General features: G+C 43.5%; 1 protein-coding gene across 2 annotated transcripts in view; it reads right to left on the bottom strand.

Annotated features, from left to right (window-relative positions):
* The window catches only part of WNT9A (Wnt family member 9A), a 99,884-nt gene that overhangs the window by 71,946 nt on the left and 13,055 nt on the right, over positions 1-14,883 (bottom strand). The window contains exon 2 of one of the 2 annotated variants that reach the window (XM_066585020.1): positions 2,765-2,890. The exons of the other annotated variant lie outside the window; for it this stretch is intronic. Within the exon in view, the coding sequence (XP_066441117.1) occupies positions 2,765-2,890 (126 nt within the window). The remainder of the gene's footprint in view (positions 1-2,764; positions 2,891-14,883) is intronic. 2 annotated transcript variants of the gene reach the window in all.

Consider the following 14,883-nt stretch of genomic DNA (forward strand, 5'->3'; position numbering starts at 1 on the left):
AAAAGAATTCTCCCCGCTGTCATCTCCCTGCTCGGCTTTCAAACTCCCCACTGTCAGCTGTGGAAGTAAGTGCTGTGATTGGATCAAGCGCCGGCCAATCACAGCCGGTGCTCGATCCAATCACAGCCTGACGGAGGGGATGGCAGAGCCGAGCAGAGAGGACGGCGGGGGGATGATTCCAGCGGGGAGGATTTCAGCAGCTTGCCGCACCGCCGCGGGGACACAGACGCCGGCTGGGAGGTGAGTATGGAGGGGGGGGTTAACCCTTCCCTGACTCGAGTATAAGCTAAAAAAATGTGCTGAAAAACTCGGCTTATACTCGAGTATATACAGTATATACACCAATACAGCACAGCATACACATTAGTGCATCTAGTGTATACAGGCACCATCCACATTCTATATACAGAAACCACATTGTATCTATGTTGTATCTTTATTCTGCAGCACAAATAGAAACCACGTAGATGTAGTTATTGAGAAGACATCAAAGAAGAATGCCCAGCATCAGCGCCGAGTCCCAGAACCGTACGTAACGAAGTAGAGTTGTTCCCGGCATACTATAGGCTATGAGCAAGATGGCCTACTGAAATGTGTAAGTGGCGGAGGCTCCTTGTATGAACATTTTCTTATTACTTTCTAAGATAAACAAGGTATTTTATAGGGACCCTGCACTGTTTCCTTAAAGGCTTGTGGTGCAGCCTGCTTCTTGCCCTCATCTATGGTGGAGAGGGGATCCCTGGAGGCGGTGAGCTGACTTGTGTTCTAGTCTGTTTGACTTAGGTAAATTGGAACAGGCATGCGGGCAGCAGTGACGTAGCGATCGTATATTGCTCACTTGGCATGCATTCATACTGAACAATAATTGGGTAGTTTTCATCCTTCATTGAATCATAACCGTCTCTAGTTAACCGTTCCATCACTGCTTCCTATTCAGCAAATCGTTACGATGTCTGTTTACATGGAAGGATTTGCAGCAGACGAATGATGATTTTTAGGTCAGGTCCAATCAGTGATTATCTAACGATTTATCGCTGATCGTTTGTGCGCTGCAGACATTTACCCCTGAGAATTATCATGCAAACCACTCGATCTAGTGATTAATCGCACGCTAATCGTACTGTTCTTGTTACAGGTAAAACTGTATATGTTACATGCAGGTACTGTGAGATATATTCTATGCAGGAGCAAACAACACCCTGTGCAGACACTATGTATATTGTCTAACTGCCAACTTGTTGTATGTATATACACCACCCATACATTTACTGCCAATATACTCTATGCACATACCAGTTATGCATTCTAGGTAAGAGCTGCCAATATACTAAATGTAGGCACCATCTATACATTGTGTGCTAGAGCTGCCCAACATACTGCATGCAGACGCCATCTATAGATTCTATGTAAGAACTGCCCAACATACCGTATGCAGATGCCATGTATACATTCTATGTAAGCTCTGTTAGTATGCAGACACCATCTACTGCTAGGTATACATTTTATGATGTATATACAGATGGCATCCACGCGTACCTCATATCTTCTTTCGCTGGCTGTACTGCGGATAGTCCGCACGGCGAGCCGTCGGACATGCGCAGTACAGTTTTGTCTTTGTTTTTTTAAATCCCGGCTTTTCTCGCGTCTTCGCCTAGCGACCTTTCCGCAATGTATTTGCGGAAGGGCCGCAGGTCAGACAGCTTCCATTGACTTCAATAGAAGCCATCCGTGCGGAATCCGCACAGAAATAGAGCATGCTGACATATTGCATATAGGCACCATCTATCTTTTATACAGTACCACACAGAAGAACTTCAGGTGATACTGTATTAACATGATGCCCCCTGTTGGCCACCTCTTGAGATGCTAGTCGGTTCTACAATGCACCGCTGTATATCTCAGTGCTATAAATGATGCCTGGTGCTGAATATTAATCTGCCATCTGCTATGCTTCCCCAAAAAAAGCTTATATGAATATGTCGGTGTGCCCAGCAGATCTAAACTGCCAATCTGATTGTCTGATAATTAGAATGTAATATTTTTAGGTAATTATTTAGTTGTTTTTTTTTTTTTAATTTTCTTCACATTTTATAATTTTCTAACCCATCAGGATTTAGTTTAGTATCATTCCTCTTAAAGGGGTTTTCCAGCTCTTAAAAATTGGACACCTGTCCACAGGATAAGTCATCAATAGCTGATCAGCTGTTAGCAAAGCTGCTGTCAGAGTGTATGGAGCAGGAAGCAGATAGTGCCATACGTTGTTCAGTAGCTCTGTGTGGTATTGCAGTCACCACTCCCACCAATTTCAATGGGAGCTGTGTCTGCAATATCACTCCAAACCACTGCACAATGTACAGAGCCATCGGTTTCTTGCTCTGTGCACCATGACTGCAGCCCAGTGAGCAGCTGATTGGCCAGGATCTCTAGCAGGAGGATCCCACTGCTCAGCTATTGATCACCTATTTTAAGGATAGGTCATGAATTTTTGAGACACAGTAAAATCCTTTAAGGTGTGTTCACATGTTGCGGAAATTCAGGTTAGAGTTACAGTACAGTTAATCCACAGTGTTCTTTATCTCTAAATGTGAACTGGATTTGCTTCAATCCTATTCACTTTAATGGTAACTATTTCCACTAAAGACAAACCACAGCGTTTCCGCATGTGAACGCACCCTTAAACTGATCCCTGTAATATACAATGGTAAAGTCATATTGTTTGTCTGCCTGCTGTAGAAAAGGTCCAGAATATCATCAGATTACTCACGGTCGGTTGTATCGTCCATGGCGTTGCGTCCCTTCGGCAGGCCGGGGTGGATGTAGACTCTGCCCAATTTTCCGCCCCTCTGAAGACAGTCTTGGGTGGACACGTAGGGGCTTAGGGGCTGGATTTCTGAGGGGCATGTAAAATATGGTCAGGGGAATGCCCTTTGAATGTGACCATATGAGATATGGGTGCACAACTACCTAATATATGGGGAGAACCACACTCCTAAACTGGATGTAATGGGAAGAACTACCTCCCTAATCTGGATGTGATAGGCTGTAGAAACTGAAGCTCTAAAATATATTAGACAAGACATATAACAGAACAATCACTGACCGCTCATTACCATATTTAAAGGGGAGTTGCACTTTAAAGAACCAGCCCAACCCATGGAGCACATTTAATTTCCTTCCTGGTTTCCCCTAGTGCTGATTCATAACATCCTACTCTCCATACACTCGTATAAGGTAATGATACGTCTCCCCTTTATATTATTACAATGCCCATAGAGAGGGGACCAAAGTATAAGTCTAAATATAATAAAAATACATACTTAAAAATGAAAATATACATGACAGAGAAAAAAATCTTTAGAGTACTTTATTTAGTGAAACTGCAGGATTCCTCATAGACACCAGTGAACTCGAAAATCTGAATATGCTTTCAGCCTAATAAAGCATTACATTCTGCCACAGTAAGGCCCACTGTGTCCTCCCATGAGTCCCTCCCCAGTCAGGACTTTACAGTTCTGTTCCTCCTGAGCTTCCCTACAAATAGAATGCCACAGCAACAGTGAAGACTGACACGCATGCAAGACTGCAAGAGAGAAGGAACAGACGCTACATAGCAATGTACATTTATATGTCACTTAGATTTTGTGGACAACTGGGTGACAACTGACAACTCCAATGGGCACAGTAAAAGAGGTGATCTGTTGTCACCAACATCTGCTTCCTATGTAGAAGACCAAGATAAGTCAGAAATGGATAAACACAAGATTGAAGCACTTAGTAGAAGAGCACGACTAAAGGGCCATTTACATGGGGAGATAATTAGCATTCAGTTTCTTGCAATCCAGCAAGAATCCAAGTGATATTGTTCCATGTAAAAGGAACCTTAGTGTTAGGGAAATTCAATGGTTTCCTGATATGCTGTCGGGCTCCAAATTATAGCTTTCACATTTAGTGACAGAACATTTGGGAAATTTGTGGAATTTTGGTGGAAGGGCTCTGTAAAAGCTGCAAATAGTGAGTGTGAGCTAAACACAAGCTCTGCCTCTTACAATTTGTTACATGGTTTTATTTTCTATTATTGTTACATTCATGTCATTCATAAGATACATTATGATTGGGAACCCCAGACCCTGACTCATGAACATCACACATTTTGGGATGTCTTTTGTCTGATTTATAGGAATTGTATTGTGATTCATTATGTATTATGGATCAGTTGTGTATGAAGTGATACGTAAAAAGAACAGCGTCCATACCAGGTCCAGCAGGAAACACGAGCAGCTTCTAAGTTTAGTATCCAGGCCCAGCACTGGATTATGTTACTACATGTAATAAAACTCCCAATAGGTTTCACATGGGGGGCAGGGGGTTTCCAAGATTTTTGATAAGGAGATATGAGCTGAGGTTTAATGAAATATGGTACCGGGGGATGGGTGATTTCCTGAAGGTGAGGGGATGATGGTTTGGAGACTTTAGTTTCCCCCAGACACTGTCATATTGCATAATATAACATACCATTTAAAGACTGAGAATAGGATTGTAATTATAGAACAGGTCATGGCTGCAGTCAGATTAGGGGCCCTTGTGTCAGAGGGGCCACATTAGACATGTAAGAGAACAGCAGGATTATAAATAACATCTGATACTTGGGGACTCTAGTACAGATTTTCAAGTCACGTCTGGAGGGATCATGTGTCAATCTTTCTGCGAAAGTAAACTGGCACAAGTACAAAACATGAGACACGTTATCATCTTACGAATCCGTTTACCATATTTACCATGAAATATCTCAATTAAGCCAGACAAAACGGGGTTGTAATTAAAGGCATGAAGCAGTTTTCACAGCCCAGCCCCCTGTTACTGACATCACTGATATAATATAATTACATTGTGATCAGACATGAGATCCACACACCTTATACTACAGTAACAGCTATTCATCTATTACTGCAGACAACCAGCCACTATACCATGTCTGAGAGGTAGTCACAGCCCCGCCCCCTGTTACTGACATCACTGATATAATATAATTACATTGTGATCAGACATGAGATCCACACACCTTATACTACAGTAACAGCTATTCATCTATTACTGCTGACAACCAGCCTCTATATCATGTCTGAGAGGTAGTCACAGCCCCGCCCCCTATAACTGACATCACTGATATAATATAATTACATTGTGATCTGACATGAGATTCACACACTTTATACTACAGTAACAGCTATTCATCCAAAATATAAGTATATGAGTATGGTAGTAAAAGATGGCATAAGTGTGATTATAGTCCTGACAACAGTCTCTTTTCTTTCCCTCAAATTAGAATCAATTCTGCCACAACGTTTCTATGATTCCTATTGTCTCAGTAGAAAGACCTAAACAAGTCTGTGTTGAGTAGAGAGACAGTCTACTGTACAATGGTGGTCACCTAGACAGGAAGTTCAGGCAACCTGAAGTAAAACTCCCTGCAGAAACCACTAACAAGAATGCAGCAAGGCAGAAACAACGAGGGTTGGTACAATGGTAGCACTGTGTACTGGAGGTATGGGGGTGCAGTTTATCACATGTGGCCCCTGTGGCCCTGAGCTGCTGTCCTACAAGGACATCCATTCTTTTCCACATTTGGAGCCTTGGACACATCCCAAACTGAAGAACAAAATGTGCAAAGTCCACATCTACAATTTACGTGTCTAGACGGTGACATCTCCGGGCTTAGATCTCAGGCCCCTTGTATCGGTCCAGTATTCTTAGCAGCGTCTGGTTTTAGGTGCGGTCATCTCTGATGTGCAATTTACTCAGAATGGGGGGCAACTCCAGAAAAAGCATCAAAGAAGAGTAACATCACAGAAAACGACTCCTCACATCCAACGAGCTTCGGGGAAGAGAACAGCCACCCCACAGAATCAATCTATCTAATCTATCCACCTGCACTCTTCTACAACTTGCTCTCCTACAGTATATATTGTGCATTATTGCTGTCTTAGCGTTTTGCTCCTTTCCATTCCCTAAGAGGAACAGAGATGGAAAGAAAATCCCTCATCTGTGGGTTGCGGCTTAGGCCCCATAAAACGCTGGTGAGCTCGCTCTACTTGGGCTGAGGTTGCCAGCTCCATTAATATCCCAAAGCAGCAAGCCTCTCGCTGTGTGTTCCAGTTCAGGTTTCTTGTGGCTGCGGAGCTTTCCCTCCAGGTATCAAACCGTAATAACCCCCCCACCCTCATCTATATCAGCAGAATGGAGTGCGGGGGGTTCTGTAGTCACTAGCTAACATCTTAAGCCCCATTTACATGGGACGAATGTCAGGTAAACAATGCCCAACACTTGTCCCGGTGTGTACTCATTTTTGTGCTGTCGCAGAGGATCGAGTATCGCTGGCTCTCTGACAGAGCGGCCAGCAGGGAAGCCAGGGCGGCTAGTGGAGATTTCTCTCCTCGCGCTCCCCCGCCCCTCTCCATTCACTTAACACAGCGGCTGTTCAATACTGAACGGCTGCTGTTTACAGTGAACGATCATTAGGCTGCATAAAATCCTGATCGATGATCATTCAATGTAAACAGCAGCTGTTCAGTATTGAACAGCCGCTGTGTAAGTGAATGGATAGGGGCGGGGGAGAGCGAGGAGAGAAATCTCTAGCCACCTCGTTGCGAGCCAACGATACTCGCTCCTGTGCAACAGCACGTGAGCGAGTACATGCGGGGATGAGTGTCAGGCATCGTTTGCCCGACATTCATCCCATGTAAATTGGGTTTTAGTCTTCTCCTCATTAGCTTTTATTTTGTAGCTATTGCTCAGCTGTAATTGCACATCTCAGTGGAAGTGACACAGGAGCGCAAGATAAGGCTATCTAGGGTATGTTTGTAGTCAGTAATCATGCAGGCACATAGCTCTGCATATGAGCTGTGTACATAAAATGAGAGATTTATAATCTAGATCTTTTGCAGCCTTCATTTATTATTTTAGGTGTATTTAAATTTAAACCAAACAGCAAAAAGTGTAAAAATCGACATAATTTTTAAAGATGTGGTCCAGTTGTAAACTACTGGGGGGCCTGCCAACATACCATGAGTTGATTTCTGCAAGAAGTAGACAGCTCCATTTTCACTGCAGTGGCCAGGCTTGGTATTGCAGGTCAAGTTCCCATTCAATTTCAATGCAATTTGGGCCTGCAATACCAAGCCTGGCCACTGCAGTGAGAATGTAGCTATTGGCTTCTTGAACTGATCTACTATTGGTCATCAGTAGTTTACAACTGGACCTTTAAAGGGGTTGTCTGAGACTTTTACTATTGATAACCTATCTGAGGATAGGACATCAATAGTTGATCGGCGGGATCCCACCGCTCAGGATACCCGCTGATCAGGTGCTTGCTAGACTGCCTGCAGTGTGGACATCACTGGGAACAGCTAGCGCGATCAACATTATAGCCTGGGTTCGTACTTTCAGTTATAGCTCCTATTGAATTTAATAGGAGCAGTACCTGCAGCACCAATGCATGCCGCTGCAATACAGACAGCGCCATCTGCTGCCTGTTTCATATTTTCTATAGTACTGTCCACACTGACAGCGAGCTTGGAGAACAGCTGATTGGCAGGCATCCCGAGGAGCAGCAGATCCCCACCAATCAACTATTGATGTCTTATCCTGAGGTTGTCACTAATTGTACCCTCTAATTATATACTCGTTCCTCTCACAGGACATCAGTATAATTGAAGGATAACTCCACCCACAATATTTCTCAGATTCTCCCATAACTAAGGATCAGGCGCAGGAAGAACTATCAGGGGCTCACAATAATGTTCTCACATTTACTTTGAAATACACTTAATTTCAACGTATTCCTGCGGGGCAAGCGGCGTTCTCGATGCGACACTCGGGGAGCGGGGGCAATGTTTGTGTAGCTGTGTGTGTTTTTCGGAATTATTGCTCAGCAACACAGCCATAAATTTAAAAAAAATCTTCAATTTAAAAAAAAAAAGTTGAGTCCTAAAATTTACAGCTTGTTGCTGCGTTTCCTGCTGAGTGACACGGAGGGTCCTGACAATACTGACTGAGGCGTGATTCATATACTCTGCTGTACTGTCAGGCCTCGAACCATCTGCGCTGGCAGGCGAGGCCGGTGACATCATCAGACTTCCCTTACAGCAGAACCCTTCAGAGCTCCAGAGGCGGCCAATGTCCTGTGACTGCACCCAGAGGTTACACAAACATTATCCTTCCAAGGTTAATCCCATAGGAGCCACTGCTGAGAAAGTAAATCCCCCCTCCCCTCCTACAAGTTCCCTGTCTTCCCTACAACTTACAATTTCACTGTTGGAGTTGATGGCGTGAAGCTGCGGGATGGGACGTCGCGCATACAGGTGGAGCGTTCGCTCTACGCCCCCGCTTCATCGCTCACACTGTCACCAGACTCACATTAACCCGGTCATTGACTATAGGGAGCATCTAAAAATCTATCTAGTTTCACAGATAAATGATCCCTGGGTTTACCAGAAATGTACCACATTTACAATTGTCGTCTGCTGCACTTTCTTATACAGAGGGACGCAATAAAGAATCGTAAACTGCATTAAACATAACTTTTTCCACAATGGAAGTGAATGGGCAACTTATCATAATTGTACGCTGGTAGTCCTGAATGTAAACCTTTGATGGTAGGACGAATTAAAATGTGACCAAAGCCTTATACTCCAGTCATATCCAGAGCTGCAGTCAGTGTGCTGACAGCCAAATGCTTGCCTAAGATCCCACAAAACATCTGCACTGCATTATGGAAGGCTTCCTTTCTCTATACCACAGTAGAAAGTATGTTAATAGAGATCCTGAACCAGCAGGTGATGCTGGTAATTGTGAACTCAGTTCTAAGAAGAAACCAAAATTGCAAATGCAGCTTTAAATGTGACTAAAGTATAAAACATGACACAACTAAAGATCAGAAAGGGGACTCTTGGGATCAGTCTGACGGGGTCACATAACCCCTCTACAACTGTCCTATCTGGCTCACTGAGCATGGGCACACCACGTGCATGGAAAGTGTGCTGGATCTTGCACATATCTCTCCAAGTTTCTGGACCAAGTTCATGCGCCTCGAGTGCAAAAGAGACAAGTCATTCTCAGCCCCTCATATTGCACATAACATTGAATAGAAGTGTCATAGTAACATAGCATGTAAGGCTGAAAAAAGATACTTGTCTATCCAGTTCAGCTTGTTATCCTGCAATGTTGATCCAGAGGAAGAAAAAAAAACAATGAGGTAGAAGCAAATTTTCCTCATTTTAAGGTAAAAATTCCTTCCCAACTCCAAGTCTGGCAGTCAGAATAATCCCTGGATCACCGACCCTTCTGAAGTAATTAGTGACTATAACATGTAATATTGTTACACTCAAGTAAGGTGTCCAGGCCCCTCTTGTACTCATTTTGCAAGTTCACTATCACCACATCCTCAGGCAGAGAGTTCCATAGTCTCACTGCTCTTACAGTAAAGAACCCCCTTTTATATTGGTGTAGAAACCCTCTAGTAACCCTCACAGTACTTTACAGGGTGTCCCACATTATCAGGCTCTGCCATGATTCTAAACACATTGCAATAATTGTATCCAGTGGAAACAGCCCACTAGTCTCATCACTGTTCAGATTTCTAGGAACTGCTTCCTGTCAGACCAACGAAAGCAGTGATATGGCCATGAATCATCCATGAAAAGCCAAGGTCACTGAGGTCTTTGTAATCCTTCATGATCAACGACTGAAATCAGCCATGTCATGGGTGTTGATATCTTGACAAAAATTCAGGATACAATGCAGCAGAAGGAGTTACAAAACAATATTCACAAACAAAGAAATGAAAATGGGTAGTGTTATAGTAACAGGCAAGCAGTTTACCTGCAGATTTACCTGATGCTAACTACGACTAACTAAATCCTAGGATCAATGATATTCTATGCACAATACAAAATAACGGTAATGAGGAAACAGTATCAATAAAGCTGTAAATAGATCAATCATGTTAAATAAAAATATAAATCACACAGTTCATAAAAGGGGTAATACTCTACTAGTAGGCTCACCCTTCTATATCCTAACTCAATCCATAACTGCATATCCTAATGCAATCCATAATTGCACTTTGTGGAAGAGTGCAAGTTCTTTCATGGAACACTCTCCTATGCAACACGCCTGTGTGCACTCTTTACTGAGGCCGGCCTCACTTACAAGTTGTTGCCAACAAACGCTCCGATTTCGTCTCTGGACTTGATTTATCATCATGTTCACAATCCCATGCTCTTTCTCTCTGTTCTCTACTCTGTTCCTGTCCCTTAATCACAGCACTCACTCAGCAGCAGCTCTTCTGCAGTCTTACGCACTTTTCCTTGTGGCGATCTCAGCACTATCTCTGCTTATAGTGACAGTCCGTGCGTTCTCCTATTGTGGCGCAGCAGAATTTTATTTTTATATGGCGCTTGCAGAACCAAGAGCATTCAGAGTCTGGGGGAAAACTAACTTTTCTGGTGCTTCCTGCACCTGAATGTACTGCCATGCACCTCTCTTTCTGGCACACGGTCAGTCCTTTTCTCTCCACTTTCCCCTGCCCTGTCTGACAGGGGGGTGGAACTTAAAGGGGTTGTCCCGCGCCGAAACGGTTTTTTTTTTTTTTCAACCCCCCCCCCGTTCGGCGCGAGACAACCCCGATGCAGGGAGGTAAAGAAAGCTCACCGGAGCGCTTACCTTAATCCCCGCGCTCCGGTGACTTCTCTACTCACCGCTGAAGATGGCCTCTTCCTCCGTGGACCGCAGCTCTTCTGTGCGGTCCATTGCCGATTCCAGCCTCCTGATTGGCTGGAATCGGCACGTGACGGGGCGGAGCTACACGGAGCTACACGGAGCCCCATAGAAGACTGCAGAAGACCCGGACTGCGCAAGCGCGGCTAATTTGGCCATCGGAGGGCGAAAATTAGTCGGCACCATGGAGACGAGGACGCCAGCAACGGAGCAGGTAAGTAAAAAACTTTTTATAACTTCTGCATGGCTCATAATTAATGCACAATGTACATTACAAAGTGCATTATTATGGCCATGCAGAAGTGTATAGACCCACTTGCTGCCTCGGGACAACCCCTTTAATACAGCCAGGAGCCGCTGTCATATAGTAAGAGGGGAGCGCAATACACCTCTTCCTTCTTACAGCTGAAACCCAGAATCAGCTTGATACATAGCAGAACCAGGTATGCGGTACAGGAATGGTAGTCAGGAGGGTAATCAGGTAAGCCAGGGTTCATTAATTGTGATGCATCAGATTTGGGTAAGTGATTTACAGTAGTAAGGAGTGAGGTAGGAGAGAAGTCCAAAAATTAAGGTCAATATGAAAAGTTCATCAGAATAAGAGTAGAGGGGCAGTACCTAAAGGACAGAAACTTCATGGGAAGAGGAAGAGGGTGTGCAGGGCACAAAGTTCCTCTCCAGTTGTGGTGGCTCTGAAGTCTCACAATGCCACACAGTCCTGGGTAGACGGTTTCACCCCCTGATTGTGTACTAAAGGCTGATGGTAGAGAAGCCAACACATTATTTGTCGTGATCAAATATTTAGGTTGTAATTAAGGGAGATCTGATAGTAATGCCACGTTACCCAGCACAGGTCTTGCCGACTGAACCCTGGAGAACAGAAGTGATGCCAAGTTTACGCTATGCACTGCAGCTATCCCATGTATGCAGCAGAAATCAGCTCTGGGTCATAGTTTATGGCCAGCAGAAGATGCCTGCATCACTGATGAGTCAGGATGCCGCTGATCTCCACTCTGAAAAATGTCTCTCTTTCTATAAAATATATAGCTGCAAGCAACATTTTTCAAACCCACTCCCCACTTCCCATAGCAAATCAGGTTTGTTTGCCAAATTTACAAACTTTCAGCATTTTGTGTTGAATTGGGAGAAACTACTTGTTATACTAGTTGTGTTGAGCCATTTACATTTTTCTTGTTTGTTGTTTTTTTTTTTTTTGCAAACAGCTGAAGGTTTGTAAATTTGACAAATACACCTAATATGCAATGGCAATAGAAACAATACCAGAGTGGGTGCTCAATGGGACAGTCACCATATATACAATCAATTATACAAGAATGGAGAAAAATATAGAATACTCATAAATTGAGGGAGAGGCTCTGTGATAGCCAAATCCAGTCCCTCATCAATCCAAGAGCGCTCAACAAAGTATTTCCAATGGATGCCCCAGAGCTGTTAAAAATGCTTTAATAGGATGACATATCCAGTACCTATTAATGGCCTATCCTTAGGACAGCTCACCAATAGTAAATCAGCCGCACAGGAACCCTCTGATCAGCTATTTACAAAGCCAGTGTGGTCATGCACTGAGCCGATTTCTGCAAGCTGGCTACTCATTTTACCGACCTCAGAAGGATGGAAGGCAGAGTCAACCTTCAGCCGGCTACCTGAACCATGCGAGGATTGGACCCCTTCAAGTCATGAGAAAGAGTTTAGGACTGCATTTCTGCTGCCCTAACACTCTGCGCCACACGGGGCTCTTGCTGATCTATTATTGATGGCCTATTTTACGGATTGGCCATTAATAGTTTATGACTGGATGACCCCCTCTAGGAGTCAAACAGTTCCCCTTTATCAGGAGCTAGCGTGATTAGTATTGAGGTATACTCAGGGCGAGGTGTTCTGCACAAAATTACAGCGCTCGTTACCTAAGCATCTTCCTTACAGCAATGCTCTAGCTAATCGGAAGTGCTACGACCAGAAGTGCCCCTGGCCGGAAACTGTATGTGTTTCACGAGTGGAATGCATGAACTTAGTTAATAAAAAATATGTAGCCATAAACCAATCGGAAATAGACTTATAAAATGTAACTTAATTTCTGTATACAAGTGGAAACTATTTAATGCGACTAAAAATAAAATGCATTCCACTAGCTTGGTACAGCAAAGATGACTGCGTGCCCAGATCAACAGGATGCAATACATCATCAATTAACAAAAAAGAAAAAAGTCTTGGTACCGTGTTAACCAGTAGAGCAAACAGTGATTGTTCTCACTAAGAGAAACCAACTAATCTTGGGGCCAAGAGGAAATGTAATTGAACATCCCCACCTGGTTGGAATCTGACTTTGGACAAATATATAGACTTCTTTAGACACGTGGCACAATCTACTATACTGGATGAGCAAAACAGGAAGCATTAAACATCAATGTGCAAGAAAGAAGAGCCATCTATACCTTCAAAAATAACAAGGAGATCATCATTAAGCCTGCGGATAAAGCTGGTGATGTTGTCCTCATGATCACATCAGGCTACATGAAAGAAGCAGACAGACAGCTGACGGACACCAGATACTACAGCAAACTGAATCAAGACCCGACTCAAAAATATATGAGGGAATTGAGAAGGGTCATCAGAAGTCTGTCTATGGATTCCACAAAACTTCTGGACTTGATACCGGAGAACCCCAGGGTTGGGATATTCTACATGCTTCCCAAAATACACAAAGCTGCCAATCCAGGGAGGCCAATTATCTCAGGTGTGGGAACCCTCACTGAAGGAATCTCAGGATGTGTAGAAGGTGTCCTCAAACCACTGGTGAGAAATACAACTAGCTACTTGCAGGACACCTCGGACCTTCTGAAAAAGATATATCTTCAACTCACCGGAACAGTCATGGGCAAAAAAATGACACCGCAATATGCCAACCTTTTCATGGCAAAACTGGAAGTGACTTTCCTGCCTCCTGCTCCATAAAACCATTGGCTATTTTCACAACATTGATGCCATCATAATCATCTGGACTAACTCCAAATAAGAAGTAATAAAATTCCATGAGAGCTTCAATGCATTCCACCCCACCATAAACCTGACATTGAGCTCCTTATAAACAGAAATCAATTTTTTTGACACCACCATAAAAATTTTAAACAACTCAATACAGACATCCCTGTACTGAAACCCACTGATCGTCCCACATACCTCAGATGGGACAGTTTGCACTCAAAAAAGTCCATTTTGTACACCGAGGCCATCAGATATAACCGCCTCGGCTCTAGCCCAACAGACAGGATATTTTAAAATCAGGGCTACCATCCAACTTCAGTTGATCATCAGATCACCAGAGCCACCAGGATACCCAGAAGTCAACTACTCCAATACACTGAGAAGGAAGAAAATGATTGTGTACCTCTAGCAGTGACCTACAATCCGCAGCTAGATCTGCAAAGAAACTCTATCAAACCCAACACAAAGATGACCGTCTGAAAACCATATTCCCTGACCCTCCCCTTCTGTGTTACAGGCAATCTCCAAATTTGAGGAACTTTATAATCAGGAGTGCATTGTCCTCTGACACACAAAAAGGAACTTATCCCTGTAATGTAAGGAGCTGCAAGACTTGCTCACATATACTGACTGCAGACAGGATACAAATCCCCAACACACAGCAGGACTATAAGATCCCTGGGACATTCACATGTTCCTCGTCTGATGTTGAGTACCTGTTCCTGTGCAGTAAATGTCCTGTTGGGGCCCTTTATGTTGAAGAAACCAGATAAAAACTTAAAGCAGGGATGAGGTCTCATCACCAATTAATGAAAGACCAAGTTACCTGTTGCTGAGCTTTTCTCTCGCCATGGACACAACATAGAACATATGTTACTATATGAAAAGGCAACTTCAAATCTCAACATCATAGAAGAATTTTGGAGTACAACTGTATAACCATCCTTGACACTCTCATCAGAGGCCTAAACATATCTGGACAGTATGAGAAATCTGGAGCACAGATAACACGCTGGCCTGGTGACCCCCCAACATCAATTTAGAAACCATAAAACTTTCACATCCTTATCAGTGGACTATTTAAGTATTTACTCCTCTTTTCAGCCT

Source organism: Eleutherodactylus coqui, chromosome 12 (genome assembly GCF_035609145.1).
Source record: "Eleutherodactylus coqui strain aEleCoq1 chromosome 12, aEleCoq1.hap1, whole genome shotgun sequence".
Classification (NCBI taxonomy): Eukaryota; Metazoa; Chordata; class Amphibia; order Anura; family Eleutherodactylidae; genus Eleutherodactylus; species Eleutherodactylus coqui.